An 18747-nucleotide genomic window follows, 5' to 3' on the forward strand; every position below is an offset into this window, starting at 1 on the left:
AAAACACCACCATATTTATTTAGTTTAACATTTCCCCTGATCTAAAGAGAAAGATGTCAAAAGAAAAGCTAGAACATATACATAAGCACACATCCCCTCTGAACCTTAGATAACCTAAAAGGAAAAATAACAGCAAAGTTCTGTTCAACAGATAAATTTATCTCCGCTTCTGGAAGATGTTTCCACGCCCCATTCCACGTCCTCTTCCTCTTGCAGCCACTAAAAGGTAGGAGAGAAAGGATAGGCCACATCAGTGCAGTCATGCCAGAGCGCTTAGACATTGGCACAGGAAGGGGCCGGAAAGGCCAACTAGCCGAACACCATGCCCACCCCATAGCATTTTCTCACTGAACGGGGACTGATGGCTGGCATCAGAGCTGGAGTGCCTTCCAATGCTGCACTGCTCTCAACAGAAGGCTGGGAGTCAGGGTGTTGAGAGCTAAGGTGGTTTGGGGATCAAGCCTGAGAACCACAGAAAAGATGAATTCCCAGAGAAGGCCTGGGGTGAGCTAATAAAACATGACAGATGAATTTAATTTACACTTAAAATTCTGAAACAAATAATATTAAACATCTGTTAAATCTTCCTAAACCTGGTAACAGGTTTTATTAGTTTTTGAACTATTCTGCAATATAAAATGTTTCACAATAGCAAGACAAACAAATAAAACCACTCCCCAAACAAACAACATAACAAGCTGCTGCTCTCTGTGACTCCAAGAGTTCCAGGACCAGTAGCTCTGAAGGACAGGTGAAAATATCCTAATGGCTACTAACTGGAGCCTGGACCCCTCTTCTTTCTTACAGAGCCTAGTGTCGACCTGAAGAAGAGGGAGGAAGGTCACCCAAGAACCCAGCCACATGCTGAAGAGAACCAGAACAGGGTACTGGCAGAGGCACAGCTACTGGGCTGCACCTTTTGTTAGAGAAGACGGTGCAGTTACAACAGTGACCATGAGGGCAGCTCCTCCCTGAGAAAGAGAGAACAGCATTTCTAGGGGGAAAACCAGTATTTCTGAAAACTATTCCTTCACTAGGACAAAAGGGCTAGGGCTTCTGGTTTTACAGATGCCACTCATCTAAAAGGGACAAGGAGAGTCTCGGATTGGTTTTTTGGAAGGACATTTTCAAGGACTACTCTACTATACCTTTAAACTCAAAAGCTACCTCACATACAAAATAGCACAGCAACAAAAGATACTGATAGAGAATCCAGTGACCTTTCTGCATATAAATCCTTTTACTGATACTCGTTTCTAATAAATGTACTTATTTCCTACATAATCAACATAGCAGAGCTTTTCACGGAAAAACCTCTGATTGGGCTAACCCAAAAGAAAGGCCAGACTAAGGATGGTTACTGGATCACTGGGGACATGCTAAAGGAAGGAATTATTTTCAAATATAAGAATACTTGAAAACAGTCCCTTTAATGGGTATAGATGGCTTAAAACTGTTTATTTCTTACATGAAAATGGATCCCTGCTATCAGTATTTCCCCTCACTTATGCTGTCAATAAACACCCTAGCTTCTCTGGGAACGACTTCCCTCACCTCTTCAGGAGTTAGCCAATCTACATCACAGAGCTCCTGCTCAGCAAATTAGATAAAGAGCAAGCCTCCCCCAGACTCTTTGGACAGACTTTCTGGAAAGAAAGGGGTCTCCTAGAAAGTCATTATAAGGGCTTATCCACTTTCTCTTTTTTCTAAGGAGGCACTTTGGATTTTGCATAGGCCCTATGAATGTGACAGGTGAGGTGAGACAGAGAAGACAAGACTGGACTGGCTCCAACTTCACCCCATGCCCAGATGACTGACAGGGCCCCTTCCTAAAAGATACACGACAAACACATATGTTAACTGTGCATGAGGAGCACATACCTTGAGCTTTCAGAATAGCAGCTTTCCCCCGGCCAGCTCCTGAGCCTTGGTTTTTATTTTTCATGCTCTTTAACATGGGTGCATTTTTCAGCATGTCAGGCAAAATGAGAAAGCGGATCTTGCTGCCACGGATGTACACCTGCTCCAGCTGTGCCACTCGGCCATCTCTGTATGTGACTGTGATGTTGGACATCTGGAAGGAAATCGCCAGCTCATCAGTAAGGGTGAATAACACTAGCAGAGAACAAGGGCATACAAAGAGGGGGAGCCTTGGCTGGTGGTAGGAAGTCCAGAAATGAACAAACTAACAGCATGAAATAAAGGAGCCAGGCAAAGCCAGGGGAATAGGAGTACCTATGGTGTGCCAGTAACCGCAAAAGCACATCACATATTTGGTCCTCACAGCTCCAGGATAGGTTATGGGCATTCCTATTTTTACAGATAAACAAACAAAACAACCAAAGCACTTGTCCAAAGTCCAACAGCCAGAATGAAAGGATCCAGATTCAAACCTAGCTAGCCTGACTCTAGAGACCTAACTCTGCTATACTGCTTCCCTTGCCAGCATGTGAAGGGGGCTGTTATGGTGATAAACTACCTGAATCTGCTTGTCCAAATTCTGAGTCCTCTCTTGCATCTGCCCAGCACAAAGACTACAAAGGCACCATGAAGGGCATGAGTGTGCACCAGAGGTAGCTCCTATCCTCCCAGAGTGCTCACTCTAGAAGGTGGGACAGAGCCCCTCCAGCTTCAGTGACAGCAACTGAGAAGTATAGGTGGCAGTGCCTGTACGAAGGGCTCAGAATATTGGGAGAGGTGTGAGGCAAGAGCCTGCACTCAGAGACAGGACACTGGAGCATGAACCTATAGGATACAAGGACTGGAGTTATCACCTTGAGAGACTATGGGAGTCACTCATTTGTGGACACAGGATAAGTGGATAGGGTCAGGGGAGCACTTTGGAAACATCAATATGCCAATGTGGATTAATTGTGGGATGGAGAGACAGGGGGCCTAGAGGGAAACCAGCCAGCAGACCAGCTTGGCATAGGAAGGTGACATAAACCAGCCAGTGTCAACCTCAACAGGCACCATAAAAAGTATCTTATTTTGAGTCTTCTGGATGAAACAGTATATAATTTATTCAGAATGGATCAAAGCTGACATTGTAGAGAGAGGTGCTGTCTCTCCAGATTTCTGACTGGCTTATTGCCAACTCATTGTTTTCTTCAAAGTGCTAACTGGCCACCCAGCTTCTGCCTGAGCCACCTGTTGGCAAAAAGACTAACATTCTTGGGCCCTTGCTAAATCTGTGTGTTGGAATGGTTTGTACAGCTTCAACCTACCATCCTTGTTCCACTCTCAGGGGTAACAAGGCTCAAGTTTCACATAAATATTCTGCTCCAGGCTCAACATCCCCAGCTTCGTAACAAATTTCCACACAGCTTCTAAATCCTTGCCATCCTGTTGTTGCCTCAAAGAATACCATGACCTCTAGGGGCACCTGGGTGGCTCAGTAAAGCATCTGACCTCAGGGTCCTGGGATTGAGCCCCACCCAAACCCCACATCAGGCTCCACGCTCAGGAGAGTCTGCTTGTCCCTCTGCCCTCCTCCCAAGTGTGCTCTCAATCTGCCAATAAATAAAATCTAAAAGAAAAAAACAGTACCATAATCTCTGGTGCTACAACTGAACACCATGTACGGTTAACAAAAGCCAACTTCTACTGAGCACTTACTAATTTCCCAGGCAATTTCACATCATAACTCCTGTAAATCATACAATCTACGATAAATACCATCGCCATCTCCACTAGATATAAAGAGGTGCAGCCTCCAGAGACAGGTCTCTCCTTAGAGGACACTCTTACCCACTCTATTCTTCTGCCTAAAGTTGCACTGCCTGTGTGGCCCAGATAGCACTCGAACTCAGGTCTAACTCTAAACCCACACTTTTAAACCATACATCAGATCACCACTTCCCTAAATGGTTAAAGAGCAAATAAATGAGACAAATATTCCTAAATGCTGTTCCTATTACCAAGGAAGGACATATTAGAAGCTCAGTAACAATAAATATAAATGACAATTAAGACATCTATTTTGGAGGCTGTGCCACTGCTAAGCTACTTCTCCTCCTGCACATTCCAGTACACCTCACTCGTTCCTCTGTTATAACCTCTCCAACCCACTTTGAGAATCCCTGACAGAGGGGTGTTCTGTAAGACCAACAAGACTGTTTTCACAAATGGATATGTCCAGAACAACTGACTCCTATGACAACCCTAATAGTGACCAGGTCAGTTATTCTTCTCATGCACTCCCCTGCAGCACCAGCAGAGAAATGGCTGCACTGTGTATAAAGCCCCAGAGTCCCACCCACCAGTACAGCTTGTTAGTAAGCTCAAGTTATGTCTGCATCATAAGCCAAAGGCAACAACTTGAGTGAACTAGGTTTCAGTGAAAGTCAGGTAGGAACATCCACTTTACTCAACTTTCCTAAACAGCCATAATGAAACATAGGTGGCATAAACCAGATGCCCAACTGAAATGACATGTTGGGGTAGAGAGATCTTAGTACAGTCAAAATTATGGGAATTTCCTTACACACCCAAGGCTGAGAGGAGAGCACTAACTCTAGAGCTGTAAAGCAATGTTGGGGTGACTGGGGTCGTCAATCACAACATCCCTGTTGTGGGGCATACAGCAAGTGCTCAACAAATGTTTGGTCCCCTCCCCCACTTTACCCTGCCCTACCATTAAGAGCAGAGCCTCCTTCTTTTGCTCTGATCCCTTCTACTCATCTTCCTGCCTGAAATCTGATACAGTGAAGGTCTGACACTTTCAGAATCAACAGGATCCAGCAAGTTTACTATACACCTCACCTTCAGAGACTATGATTAAGATCAGAGATTTGAGACACAGAGATTTGAGTTTAGATCCACTCCTTCCATGCTTGGTCACGCTGGACATCTGGAAGCTTGTCCTCAGAGAGGTCTTGTGATAACTGAAAGATCTACTATACATAAAAAACACTAGCACAGTGCCCGGTACAGAACAAGCATGGAATGAATGGAAGTTTCTGGTAATAAACTTTTTAAAAAATTATTTATTCATTTTAGAGAGAGAAAGAGAGCATGCGCTCGCAGGGTTGGGGCAGAGGGAGAGAATCTTCAAGCAGACTCCCTGCTGAGTGCAGAGCCCACCATGGGATTTGATCTCCTGGCCTTGAGATCATGACTTGACCTGAGCCAAAACAATGAGTGGGACGCTTAATGCACTGTACCACCTAGGCGCACAGTGAATGGCAATTTCTGGTACTATTAAGCATACAGTCTTTTGGAGGCAGGTCCTAGCTTGACATGTTAAACTAAGACTTTAAAAATTTTAACAGAAAAAAAAATAATAATAATAAAAAATAAATAAAAAATAAAAATTTTAACAGTACCCAGATCTTTTTTTTGTGGAGGTTTCTAAAAATAGATTTTATTTATTTATTTGCCAGAGAGAGAGAGAGAGAGAGAGAGAGAGCAAGCGAGCAGGCGCACAGCAGGGCAGTGAGAGAGGCAGGCTCCCGCCTGAGGACGGAGCCCAACCTGGGGCTCCAGGGGCCTGGGATCATGGCTCGAGCTGAAGGCAGACACTTAACCGACTGAACCACCCAGGCACCCCCAGATCTTGGTTTTTATCTTTTTTAATTAAAAAAAAATTTTTTTTGTTTTTTAAAATTCTACTCCCAACCAAAAATAAACCAACGCTACCTGAAGAAATGGCTGATTCCAGAGCTGGGTTAGGGAAGGAAAAGGAGCCTGTAACAAACATCTTATTGTAGAAGATCAAGATGTGCTTCCTCAAAATGGCCAGGACACACCAAAAGGACACAAAAGGAGTCAGCTTCTGGACAAATTTGGGATAAACCAACCAAGATGATGATAGTAACAATTATAACCCATTTAATGAAACAGAAACCCATGAGCCTATACTGATTAAGGGAAGGCTCCTCCATATAGCAGACCTAGTAAATATATAAAGGACGATGGGAATTAAAAACAAAAACCATTCTGGGGTGCCTAAGCGGTGCAGTGTGGTCAAGCATCTGACTCTTGGTTTCAGCTCAGGTCTTGATTGGGGTTGTGAGGCTGAGCCCTACTCAGACAGGAGTCTGCTTGAGATTCTCTTTTCCTCTCCTTCTGCCCCTCCCCACCTCAAACACCTGCTCTCCAGTTCAAGTCCCCTCTCCCTCTCAAATAAATAACTCAATCTTAAAAAAATTTTTTTTTTAAATTTTTTATTTATTTATGATAGTCACACACAGAGAGAGAGGCAGAGACACAGGCAGAGGGAGAAGCAGGCTCCATGCACCGGGAGCCCGATGTGGGACTTGATCCCGGGTCTCCAGGATCGCACCCTGGGCCAAAGGCAGGTGCCAAACCGCTGTGCCACCCAGGGATCCCCCTTAAAAAAAATTCTTTTGCAACCATCATGGTAAAAAGATTCAAGCAAGTATCTTCACAGGATGCCAAATGGGGGTGGTGGAGGAAGTAGTCATGAGAAACAGAATACTCATAAGATATTTACTTAAAGAACCTTCCTCACAAAATTCTCTTTAGTTGCAAAAGATAAAAGAACATACAGTGGAGAGAACACACAACACCTCAACAAAATTATCCAGGTTAATATAACCAAAAAGGGGTGAACACGTGTTTCAGGCCTCCAAGTGACACCCCAAGAAGGAGAAGAAATCACTTACCAGTAAGAGCCAAAACAACACAAACAAACAAAAAAACCCAAATCCAGTCATGAGGAAACACCAGAGAAACTCAATCGAAAGACATTTTAAAGATTATTCATTCATTCATTCCAGACAGAGAGAGGCAGACGGAGAAGCAGGCTTCTTGGCAGGGAGCCCCATGTGGGACTCAATCCCAGGACCCCGGGATCACTCCCTGAGCCAAAGGCTCAATCGCCGAGCCACTCAGACGTCCCTCAAAAGACTCCTTAAAACAACTAACTGGCCAATATTCTTCAAAAATGTCAATGCCGTGAAAAGCAAAAGGTGTATGAAGAAATTTCCAACCACACTGCATTAAGAAATTTGAAGAACTTTTCCAGTCTTAATTCTGGGCAGTTTTCTGATAGTCATGTGGGAGCTTCTCTGAGGTTATCATTTTTACAGGAAGAAATCATGCACAGGTCATTTTCCCACAGACCATTATTCCATAATCAAGAAAGATAGGGTTTGGGATGCCTAGGTGGCTCAGCGGTTGAGCATCTGTCTTAGGCTCAGGGCGTGATCCCACACTGGGCTCCCAGCATGGAGTCTGCCTTCTCCCTCGGTCTATGTCTCTGCCATTCTCTGTCCCTCTCATGAATAAATAAAATCTTTTAAAAAAAGAAAAGATAGGGTTTGAACAGTTAGTGATGGAGTAGTTATATCAAAGCCCCAGAAGCACCATTTTGGCTCCTTTAGAGTCTCTGAACTCTATCACTCTCTCCCACCAAATTTTCAGGAATAATATAGCTTTAAGAACAGTGAAATTGATTCGGCAGCGATTACTGTGTGGACCAGTTTTCTCTTCCGTCACCAGCTCGCTCGTGCGCCTTGCTCTGCGTCTTCTGCAAACATGTCTGACAAACCCGATATGGCTGAGATTGAGAAATTCGATAAGTCAAAACTGAAGAAGACAGAAACACAGGAGAAGAATCCACTGCCTTCAAAAGAAGCGATAGAACAGGAGAAGCAAGCGGGCGAATTGTAATGAGGCGTGCCCCGCCAATATGCACTGTACATTCCACAAGGATTGCCTTCTTTATTTTACTTCTTTTAGCTGTTTAACTTTGTAAGATGCGGTGAGGTTGGATCAAATTTAAATGACTGTGCTGGGGCAGCTCTTATCAAAGAATCTGAACTACTACTGACCAGGAACGTCAAACCTTCTTTTCATCTACCTGTCTGGCTGACAGGGAAGGAAAATAACTTTGTTGCTGAAGGAAGAAGCTGGGTGGGACAACAGTGAAATCTAGAGTAAAAATTAAGAGGGTCCACGATGTTCTCCAGGCTGTGAAATGCAGTTTATTCAGAGTGCCATTTTTTTCTTTGTATGATTTTAATTATTGGAATGCACATTTTTAATATGCAAATAAAAGTTTAAAATGTAAAAAAAAAAAAAGAACAGTGAAATTTTGGGTTTGATCATTTGCCCTCTTCTTTTATCTATTTTTTTGGCCTTTTTGTTTTATTGAGATATAACTGATATATAACATTGTGTAGGTTTAAGGTATACAGTATATAATTTGATACATTTATATTACAATGACTACCACTGTAACATTAACTTCTCTTTCATGTCACATAATTATTTCTTCTAGTGATGAGAACAATTAATATCTTGTATTTCAGCAAGTTTAATGTTTATAATACAGTTTTGTTGCCTATAATCACTATACTGTGTATTAGAACTCCAGGACTTAATTTATCTCCTAGTTGCATACCCGCTTTTAAATAATCTTTACTGTGCTTCATGATCATAAACTTAACACGTATCTTAATTTTTGAAATGAAAAAAATTTTTTTCTTAAAAATTTCAATCCTATATGGGGTGCCTGACTGGCTCAGCTGGAAGAGCATGCAAATTTTCTTTTTTTAAAGATTTTTTAAAAAATCTATCTATCTATCTATCTGAGACAGAGAGAGGAACACTAATGGTGGTGAGAGGCAGAGGGAGAAGCAGACTCCCCACTGAGCAGGGAGCCTGATGTGGGGCTCAATCCCAAAACCCTGGGATGATGACCTGAGCTAAAGGCAAACAATCAACTGAGCCACCCAGGCACCCCAAGCATGCAACTCTTGATCTTGGGGCCACGAATCTGAGACCCACTGAGGGTGTAGAGAGATCATTAAAAAAAAAGAAATCAATAAAAACTTTAAAGTTTTCAATCTCAGTTTCCAACAAAACTACTCACTTTGGTTTTACTCAAAAACAATGCATTTTTATGTATCACTTATAATTTGACTTCATTTTTATAAAACTGGGAACATGTTGTGTTTTGTATTTTTCCCCACTTATGTCAATAGCATTTCCCCCATGACATTAAATATTCTTCCATGTTATTTGGATGAATAATATTCTTTGTAATGTACCCTTTGTTTAATAACTTATTTAACTCATTAGAATGATTGTTGTTTTTAGGTTTTTAATCATTTAAAAACAGCACTGCAGGGGTGCTGGGTGGTTCAGTCAGTTTTGGCTCAGGTTGTGTTCTAGAGGTTGAGGGATTGGGCCTGTGGCAGCCTCCACCCTCAGTGGGGAGTCAGCTTGGGATATTCTTTCTTCCTCTGCCTCCTCCCCTTGCTTGTACACACTCTAAAATAAATAAATCTTGAGGAAAAAAATAAAAATAAAAACAGCATCGCAATATAAACAAATTTTAGAAGTATAACTACAGCACCAAACGATAGGAACCTTTCTATATTGACCTATGTTAAATGTGCTTCCAGAAAGGATTTAACAATCCCTACTTCTACTGGCAAACTAGTTAAGGAACCCTTAGTAAAATTATGAATTTTATTTTGCCATCTTGTTAGTGTAGAAATTCTTACTGTTTCCCAATGTGCATGTCTGAATATTAATAAGGCTATTATTTTTGTATGTTAAACGTTCACTTTACATATTTTTCTTCTGTTAATTAGCCATTTCATGACTTTGGTCCACTTTTAATAGGGAAATTAACTTTTTTTTTTTTTTTTTTTGGAAATTAACATTTTGACTCGTAAAAACTTTATGTTTAAATACAGTAACTTTCACCATAAAAAAATTATGAGATGTCCTAAATGTCTGAATATGGACTACTACTGAGCCAGGAGAATATTTCTAGCATTCACTAAGACTACAAAAGAATCTCCAAGGGACCCTTCACACGGGGTACCTAATAAAATCCACAGCCATAAAAGTTGCCCCATAAAGATTACATAAATATAGGCTGGTCTATAAAATCAAAATGATGTGCTTATTTCTACTCATAATTCCTCACTTTAAAGCTCCTCTTTGGGGCAGCCCCGGTGGTGCAGCGGTTTGGCGCTGCCTGCAGCCCAGGGTGTGATCCTGAAGACCCAGGATCGAGTCCCACGTCGGGCTCCCTACATGGAGCCTGCTTCTCCCTCGGCCTGTGTCTCTGCCTCTCTCTCTCTGTGTGTGTGTCTCTCTCATGAATAAATCTTTTTTTTTTAAATAAAATCTTTAAAAAAATAAAATAAAAAATAAAGCTCCTCCTTGGTTTTTAATATCTTACCAAATATTTGACTAAGATTCCTTGTTAAGAAATTTTTTTTAATTTTGAAGAAAAATCCTTTCATTCCCTCATTGACATTTAATAAAAACAGGATGCTCAAAACCATGTTAAGTATACATAACCAAGAACAGAAACTTTCCCATTTGGGGATCTCTGGTTTTAAATCATCCATACCCAGGCTGGGCAAGAGATCCATACACTCCTCCATTGGGTCCCATCTCTTTACAAACAAGTATCAGCTCAAGAAAACCACACGATGAGCCACAGAAGCCTTGCTAACCCCATGCACACAGGGCCCTCAGGAGATGCTCGAAGCAGCACTTGTGGGGCTCTGTCATCTACAGATGCCACGTCCTACAGCACTGGCTAGCAGATCATGCCTGCCTTGCAGCTGTGGGGTACAGAGCAGAAGGATAAGGCTCCCTAACTTCCCAGCCAAACCTCAGATGCAAAGAAGCATCTACACCCTCTGACTCTTATGAGCACCTTCAAGAACATCATCCTAGGATTAATGCTTGCATAACTTATATTTGCATTATCAAAAAGGGCTGTGTTAACAGGCTACACTAAAAATACCAGAGGAACCAGGGGCACCTGGTGGCTCAGTTGGTTAAGCGTCTGCCTTCAGCTCAATTAATGATCTCAAGGTCCTGGGATCTAGTGCCCCCCGCCCCCAATTGGGCTCCCTGCTCAGCAGGGAGTCTGCTTCTCCCTCTGCCCTTCCCTCTCCGCTCATGCTATTTCTTGTTTTTTCTCTCTCAAATAAATAAATAAAATCTTAAAAGAAAAAATACCAGAAGAACCCCAAAAGAAGGTGTATTTTGTATGGTGATGGTGATGACATTATCTAATAGTATAAGAGTATATGTCGGGCAGCCCTGGTGGCTCAGGGGTTTAGTGCCGCCTTCAGTCGAGGACATGATCCTGGAGACCCGGGATTGAGTCCCACGTCAGGCTCCTTGCGTGGAGTCTGCTTCTCCCTCTGCCTGTGTCTCTGCCTCTCTGTCTGTGTCTCTCATGAATAAATAAATAAAATCTTAAGAAAAAAGACTATATCTCTTTCATCAGGGTCCAGGGGGAAAATGTCTCCCACATCTGAATGCCAGAGAAAACTGCAAAACTGGTATTTTATCTAAGGACACTAGGCACCTTAGAACTGCTGATTTCCCTCTGCTGGGCCTCTAAGTAGCTTAGAACAGAATATACTTTTATTAAATGCACAATTCAGGTTTACATTTCTGGGTACCACCTACCTGAGTTTATGGTCTACCCCAAGTTACCTGCACCTTGGCCTATCTGTCCATTTTTACCTTATCATAGTTTCCCCCCCCCCCCCCAAGATTTTATTTGAGAGAGCAGGAGAAAGCAAGAGGGGGTGTGTGGCATGAGCTAGGGGGAGGGGCAGAGGGAGAGTGAGAAGCAGGCTCTCCATTGAGCAGAGAGCCTGATCTGGGGCTCAATCCCAGGGCCCTGAGATCATGACCTGAGCCAAAGGCAGATGCTTAACCGACTGGAGCCACCCAGGTGCCCCTTATCATATAGTGTGTTTTTTTTTTTTTTAAATAAACTACCTATAACTCTTTTTTTTTTTTTAAAGATTTTATTTATTTATTCATGAGAGACACATAGAGAGAGGCAGACACAGGCAGAGGGAGAAACAGGCTCCATGCAAGGAAGCCTGACATAGGACTCGATCCCAGGACTCCAGGATCCCAGGACTCCCTCTGCCTGTGTCTCCCATGCCTTGAGCTGAAGGCAGTCACTTAACTGCTGAGCCATCCAGGTGTCCCTCACTTCTAACTCTTTTTGAAAGCAGACAGTAAAAAGTCTAGAAACCGAAGACATGTTCTTAGGGAAAAAAAGTCCATGCCAATTGTGGTTGTGGTGAGACACTCTTAACTGTTTCCCAAATCTTTGTAGTGTATGGTCCACCACACTTTTGTTAATAAATCTTTAGAAAAAAACAAAAGTTATTAAAACCCAACACTGAATGGCAAACAATGAACTCCAGCTGTCCTCTAGCAAAGGTTAGAAATGCTAAGGAGATGCTCTCAGCCCCAAAGGGCACACTAGCCAGGGCCAGGAAGTCAGGCAGGCAAGGCAGACAGCAATGCAGGAGCCACTGGCCTTATGCATCCTGGGGATGTGTGAACAAACTGTGCTGTAGCCTGCTGGTTTTTATTCAGTGAACCAGGCTTAGGTAAACCCAGGGAAGCCTCAGCATCTAGACATGGATGGTGTTATGGGCTGAATCTTAACTGCCCCCAATTCATCTGCTGAAGTCATAACCCCCCAGTATCTCAGAATGTGACCATATTTAGAGACCAGATCTTTATAGAGGTAACTGAACCCTAACTCAACATGACTTGTGTCCTTGAAAGAGATTAGGATACACACACACACACGCGAAGATACAGGAAGGAGAAGGCCATTATAAGCCAAGGAGAGAGGCCTGGAACTGATCCTTCCTTCATGACCCTCAGAAGAACCAACTATAACACCTTGATCTCAAACTTCTTGTCTCCAGAAGTCCAGAAGGGAATAAATGTGCTTGCTTAAGCCACCCAATGTGAAACTTTGTTATGACAGCCCTAGCAGATTAATGTAAGTGGGAAGCAAGTGACTGGCTCCCACCATCTGACAAGCATTCACTCATTTATTCTGCACTATAATGCTGAGGCTGAGGTTGTTTTATGCCTGATTTAGAAAGGAGAGAACAGAGGGTGACAGAGGTACGAAGCTTTCCCCAAGTCACACAGGGTAGGGGACTTCAATCTGATTCCAGATCTATCACACAAAAGGCTGTGTGTTTTACATCACACTGGCTACATCTGAGACCACCAAGGTCATCTGGTCAGACACTAGCAGGAAGTGTAACACTGTCTGGCACACATTAGGCACTCCATAAGTAACTGTTCAAGGAGAAGAACTTCAAAAAGATCTACAATCACTATGTTTCTGTGCTCCAAGACAGAGCTACCCCATAACCTCATGTGGAAAGCAGGATACCTGGCAGTTCATGTTGTCTTCTGCCTCAATGAGCTTCCCACGATACACCTCGCCAGTGTTTGTCTCACATGTCACGATGTGGCCCTCGGCTTCGTGAAGGACTTTAATCGGCACACCAATAGACATCTTGGCAGGAAAAGAGTTCTACAGTGAAAGAGACAACAGTTAGTTCATTCTTCAGGGCCTAGGAAGTCATGTGACACATATCATGCCTCCCTTAAGGCTTGACACCCCATAAAACTTAGTAAGAATGGGACGCCTGGGTGGCTCAGTGGTTGAGCGTCTGCCTTTGGCTCAGGGCCTGATCCTGGATTCCTGGGATCGGGTCCTGCATCGGGCTCCCTGCATGGAGTCTGCTTCTCCCTCTGCCTGTGTCTCTGCATCTCTCTCTGTCTTTCATGAATAAATAAAATCTTAAAAAAAAAAAAAAAAAAAAAAAAACTTAGTGAGAATATCAAAGCTGCCATTTCCCATAGAGAAAAAAGAGCTTAATTCCTAGTTTGAGGAACCCACCTGGGAAAATACATACAAGATGTGGTATGGTGAAGAAATGGGGGGGAAGAGGAAAAGCTAATAGGATGAAAAGTGCATTCCACCTCCTTCCCTGCTACCAGATACCCTTTTATCTTCATCAAATAACCAGTAACCAACACTGTGTGTATACTGGGAGACAGGGGATTGAAACATAGGTGCCATACTCTGTATTTGCCAATCCATAGTTGCAGATGACACCACTTTGAGAGCTCATGATATACACCTGAGCTGTTCAATACAGTTGCCACAGTCCACATGCAGCTATTTACACCAAACTTAAAGTGAAAGAAAACAAAAATTAAACATTCACTCCTTCAGTCACATCAGCCACATTTCAAGAGCTCAACGGCCTTGGGCTAATAAAGTACTGGGCAATGCAGACAGAGACCAAAAGATCCAGGGAAGGGACCCCAGCGTGGCTCGGCGGTTGAGCGCCTGCCTTCGGCCCAGGGCATGATCCCAGGGTCCCTGGATTGAGTCCTACATCCGGCTCTCTGCGTGGAGCTTGCTTCTCTCTCTGCCTGTGTTTCTGCCTCTCTCTGTGTCTCTAGTGAATAAAAAAAAAAAAAAAAGATCCAGGGAAATATAGAAGAGGTTGTGCATTTAGTTCAACTAATTAAGTACCTGTGGACGCTCCACCTCACCAAGGTTAAACAGAAAATAAAGTGTTCACAAAGGGACAGCGTGTTATAAGCAGGAAATGCTTGGAGGAAAAACACCATCAGGGCAATCAGCTGATTCCACGTAAATAAAAGAAAACAAGCAGTGGATTTCGTATTCCCGGATGAGGAACGAATGAAGGCTGGGGACACATCACATGTGTTCAGGGGAGGAGGGCGAACATGACATTGGGGAAGGCAGGGCCCCTTGGTAAGGAGCCTCAGGAGTCTGGATTTTAGCCTGAAGACGGTGGGGAAGCACGGCAGGGCTGCGGGTGAGGAAGGAATGATCCACTAAAAAGACAGCAGCGTTCACAAATGAATCGAACACGGTTTAGAAGGCAACCTGGTAGAGCTTCTGTACCAATACGGAAAGCACGAGAGAACCAGTGCCTGAAAGGGGGATGGAGGCAGGGATGCAAACAACTCCGAAAAGGATTATCCCGATGGGACCTAGGGGAAGGACGCAGTCAAGACTACTCTCCGTATATTCGGTAAACGTGGCCTGGAGAGAGACAGAAAAAACAAAGAGCATATACTCTGGGGGAAAAGCTAATGAACTTGCTTCCAGGCGCTGGTGAGGCAACGCTGATGCTGGAGTGACCCGGGCTTCCCGCTCTTCTCCCTCTCCGAACCTCCAGGTGTTTCTGGGCAGCGCATCCTTCTCCGGCCCCAGACACCTCATGGGTGCTTCGGGTCGACCCCCGCCTGCCGCCCCGGCCTTACCTCACCAGCTCCGGCCTACTCTTCCTTCCCCGGGCCGCAGCAACTCCGGCGACGGCCAAGGCGTGAGCCGAGCGAATGGCGGGTCTCGCGCTCCCAGAATACCACGCGTTCCCAAGATGCTGCGCGCCGGGCCCGGCCCCTTCCTTTTCTCAGCGGTGAGCGCGGTCTTGCAGCCGCTCCCCACTCACGCCGCCGGCTGGGAAACGTGGGCTCCAGTACGATAGTTCCGGCCCGGGAAAGGAGAGCTGGTGACGGGGCCCAGGTGCCGCCGGAAACACTGATCCTCAAGCCAGCAACGGGGGGCGGGGGGCTCGCGTTTCCAAACACCTCACACCAGGGAGTGGCTGGACGACAAGGCGGGGATGTGGGGCAGCAGGCAGGGGTGCCGAGGGCCAGGACCTCCCCTCACAATTTAGCCTTTGAAACCCGGCACCACCAGGTAAGGGGCGCCCTCAGCAAGGCGAGCTGGCTCACCGTGCGGATAGAGAAACAGGCTCAGAGCAAAGCGGGGGCCGGCCCTCAAGGAAGCCGAAGCAGCGTCAGGTCTCCTGGAGCCCCGCGGTGTGCGGACAGGACCTGGCTCTATGCCCGAGGCTGGCAGCGAAGCGGGGCCAGGCAGGGACCGAGTCTCTGGGGAACCCGCGCGGGTGGGAAGGCGGGGCCTCGGGGCCGCGCTCCGGCCAAGGGGCGGAGCTTCCGGGGAGCCGAGGCGTGATGGGGCCTGCGCGGCAGCGCCGGGCGTAGGGAAAGGGGCGGGGCCAGCAGAACCAGCGGAGGGGTGGGGTCTGGGGAGGGGCGGGGCCCAGCCGGGGCCTGGAAGGGGCGGGGCTTGGGGCGGCCCCGCCTCCTCCTCCTCTTCTCCCCACCGCGCTGGCGGCGGCAGCGGCGGCGGCGGCGGCGCCGGCTGTGGCTCTGGCTGCGGCGGCGGAGGAGGAACCTGACACGCACCAGCCTTGCTCCCGCCCGATTCGGAGCCGAAGCTGCAGCCGGGCCGGGGCCATGGGCGCCCCGCGCAGCCCGGGCCATGAGGACGGAGGCGGAGGGAGCGGGGCCACCGCTGGAGCCGGGTCAGTGTCTCCTCCAGGGCCCGGCCCTCGCCCGGGAACGAGGGGGACCCGCCCTAGCACGGGCAGGGTCCGGCCGCGCGACCTTGGGTCGACCGCCGCCACGGGCCGGGTTGTAGAGCTTTGAGCGACACCTGGCCAGGTGTACATTCCCACCTTGGCCGCTTACCCCCTGCCCGGGCCACTGGGGATTTCCTGATACTCCTAGGGCTGGAACCCCAGTCTGCCCAGAGAGCGGTCACAGTGGGAGGGTCCTGGGTGCGGGGCAAGGTCGGCACCTTCCCCAGAAGCCGAGAGTCCTGCTGGAGCCGCCTTAGGAGATCCCGCGTCCCCTCCAGGAACTAGGGGAGCTGAGGCCTAGGGCAGGAAACCGGCAGAGCCGGGAGCAATGGATGTGCCCCTTACCCTGGCCTCCCAGACTCAGCATGTTGTCTCGACCCTCTGGTTCCTTCTGCCCCTAGGTGGCCTGAGTTCCTCTGGGGCAGACACCAAGACTGACATTCAGTGCCTGTGGGCTTCAGTTTGCTTCTCTGAGTGGGGGAGGGGAAAAGCAATTATTCCTGCTCTCAGGGTTGATGAGAAAGTGCTAGTAAACTCTACAGTGAGGTGCCATCTCATGGGAGAGGTCAAGAGCATGTGGGACCTGGCCCTAAGACATCAGGGACCTTGGTGTCACACCCAGGGAGAGGTCTCTTGTGAATGCAGCAGGGCATAAGTCTGATGCTCTCCTGGGATTTGCATCCCTACTCTTCCAATTATCTAACTGTGATCTTGGGCCAGACACTTGCCTTTTCTGAGTCTCAGTGGAGTAATGGCTCACATTCATAGGGAGCTTCCCATGAGCAGGCACTATGCTAAGTTTTTACATGCAATTCCTCATTAATCCCCAAAAGTAAGTTACCATTGTTACTTGTACTTTTTGCACATGAGCAGATAGAATAGAAAGGAATTAAGCGTTCAGGGTCTGCCTTTTTGGGCAACAGCTGCCACCTGAAGCCAGGCTAGGGCTACAGATAGACTCTACTTTCAGGTGGGACAGTATCTTGGCTCCAGGCATCAACATCTGGCAGTAGTTCTGGGCTTGGAAGGCCTTGCCTTCCCCACACCCCCCCCCCCCAGTAGTATATCTGGATCCCTGTGAGCTGACCTTCCCATGCCAAGACTGGGGATAGCCACCTGGGAGTCTTTAGCCTTGTGGGACCTTGGGATCCAGGGGTTCTAGGATCAGGGCAAGAAGAAGAGGGGCAGTGGAGTTCATAAGAACTCTAGGGAACAGCTGTCCTGTGCCACGTTTACAGCTGGGAATAGGAAAGGCACAAACAGAGTCAAAGCCTGGCCGTTAAGATGACCCAGCTAGCTGGTGCCAGAGCCCGGGCTGCTGAATAAGGGAGCCATGAACAGAGGGGCTATAGTCTGGGGGAGGGTGGGACATTGCTGTGACAGGTAGGCCCAGGCATCTCAAGGGATAAGGCTTTTTTGGAAAAACACCTTCCATTCATCAGACATGTCTGAGTGCCTGCTCTGGCCCAAGGGCTGGGGGGAGACAGGTGCAACCCTGCCTGCCACTGAGATAGTCTCAGTCTGTCCGGTGGGGAAGGCAGACATGAACCCCTCAAATACTCCTATTGAGGGGCTCAGAGTGAGAAAGAGACCAGAGCATTTGGCTGTTCAGAGATGGGAGATAACATTCCAGACTAAGGGATCTGCAAGAGCAAAGGCTGGGGAGTTAACAGCCTGTGTAGAGAGAAGCAGTTATGGCCACAATGAAGGGTTCTTGAAAAGAGATGCATTCCATCATTAGAGAATAACACCCTGCACAGAGCTTTCTCTCCACTCAGCCTATTGGGGGGAATTATTTTAGAATATGAATCTGGGGGATCCCTGGGTGGCGCAGTGGTTTAGCGCCTGCCTTTGGCCCAGGGCGTGATCCTGGAGACCCGGGATCGAATCCCACATCAGGCTCCCGGTGCATGGAGCCTGCTTCTCCCTCTGCCTGTGTCTCTGCCTCTCTCATTCTGTGACTATCATAAATAAATAAAAATTAAAAAAAAATTTTTAAAAAATGCTCTAAAAAAAAAAAAAAAGAATATGAATCTGAAGGGCAGGAGTCAGGACTTAGTCATCCTTAGTGTCCTTAAATTGTAGCATATGTTGAATGTTTAATAAAGTTCATTAAAAAAAATAGGTTCATTTCTTGTAACAAATATAATTGCGTTACTGCTAAGCATCAGATAGTAGGCATTGGGAATAACAGTGAACAGGATTAGCAAATTCTTTGTCTTTAGGAAGCTTGCAGTCTTGTGGGGAAAAGAGTAGCTCTGTTTTACTTTTTTTCTCATTAATTTTGCCAAGTACTGTGAAGGAAACAAACAGGATGCTGGGAAGGGCAGCCTCCTCCCCCAAAAGGCGTAATCAGAAAAAGCCTCTCAGAGGAGAAATATTTGAAGGGACAGCCTGGTAAGCCTGCCTCGAGAACTGCGGGGAAGAAAGTTCCAAAGACGGCTATACATGCAGACGGGTAGAATGAAGCCTGATGGGTTTTCCAGGGTACCTGGAACTGGGTGAGTGAGGTGTAAGGGCCAAGGTG

The 18747-nt window shown here is 46.2% G+C and overlaps 3 protein-coding genes across 6 annotated transcripts in view; 2 read left to right on the forward strand and 1 right to left on the reverse strand.

The window, feature by feature from the left end:
• Positions 1 to 15509, reverse strand: SNRPD3 (small nuclear ribonucleoprotein D3 polypeptide). The gene is made up of 4 exons (XM_041728697.1): positions 15097 to 15509; positions 13178 to 13321; positions 1882 to 2074; positions 1 to 219 (listed from the first exon to the last, which is right to left on the reverse strand). The coding sequence occupies exons 2-4, from the start codon at positions 13301 to 13303 to the stop codon at positions 158 to 160; spliced, it is 381 nt and encodes a 126-aa protein (XP_041584631.1). The 5' UTR covers positions 13304 to 13321; positions 15097 to 15509; the 3' UTR covers positions 1 to 157.
• LOC121475426 (thymosin beta-4-like) lies at positions 2040 to 8459 on the forward strand. The gene is made up of 2 exons (XM_041728698.1): positions 2040 to 2099; positions 7390 to 8459. Exon 2 carries the CDS (start codon positions 7504 to 7506, stop codon positions 7636 to 7638), a length of 135 nt encoding a protein of 44 aa, XP_041584632.1. The 5' UTR covers positions 2040 to 2099; positions 7390 to 7503; the 3' UTR covers positions 7639 to 8459.
• The window catches only part of GUCD1 (guanylyl cyclase domain containing 1), a 13651-nt gene continuing 10302 nt past the window's right edge, over positions 15399 to 18747 (forward strand). Inside the window, exon 1 of one of the 4 annotated variants that reach the window (XM_041728696.1) lies at positions 15399 to 15535. Coding sequence is in view for 3 of the 4 variants with exons in the window: in XM_041728695.1 (XP_041584629.1) it covers positions 16121 to 16163 (43 nt within the window). In the remaining variant the exon portion in view is untranslated. Of the gene's footprint in view, positions 15536 to 15947; positions 16164 to 18250; positions 18722 to 18747 lie in introns of those variants that run through there. The other 3 variants (XM_041728695.1, XM_041728692.1, XM_041728694.1) reach the window with 3 other exon arrangements.

The sequence above is a fragment of the Vulpes lagopus genome, chromosome 14, assembly GCF_018345385.1.
Source record: "Vulpes lagopus strain Blue_001 chromosome 14, ASM1834538v1, whole genome shotgun sequence".
Classification (NCBI taxonomy): Eukaryota; Metazoa; Chordata; class Mammalia; order Carnivora; family Canidae; genus Vulpes; species Vulpes lagopus.

Coding starts and splice junctions, on each gene's coding strand:
- LOC121475426 (XM_041728698.1), top strand. CDS start 7,504: ATGTCTGACAAACCCGATATGGCTGAGATTGAGAAATTCGATAAGTCA.
- SNRPD3 (XM_041728697.1), bottom strand. CDS start 13,303: ATGTCTATTGGTGTGCCGATTAAAGTCCTTCACGAAGCCGAGGGCCAC. Junction 2,075..13,177: donor AAGACAACATGAACTGCCAG/GTATCCTGCTTT, acceptor ATTTCCTTCCAG/ATGTCCAACATCACAGTCAC. Junction 220..1,881: donor TGCTATTCTGAAAGCTCAAG/GTATGTGCTCCT, acceptor CCTACCTTTTAG/TGGCTGCAAGAGGAAGAGGA.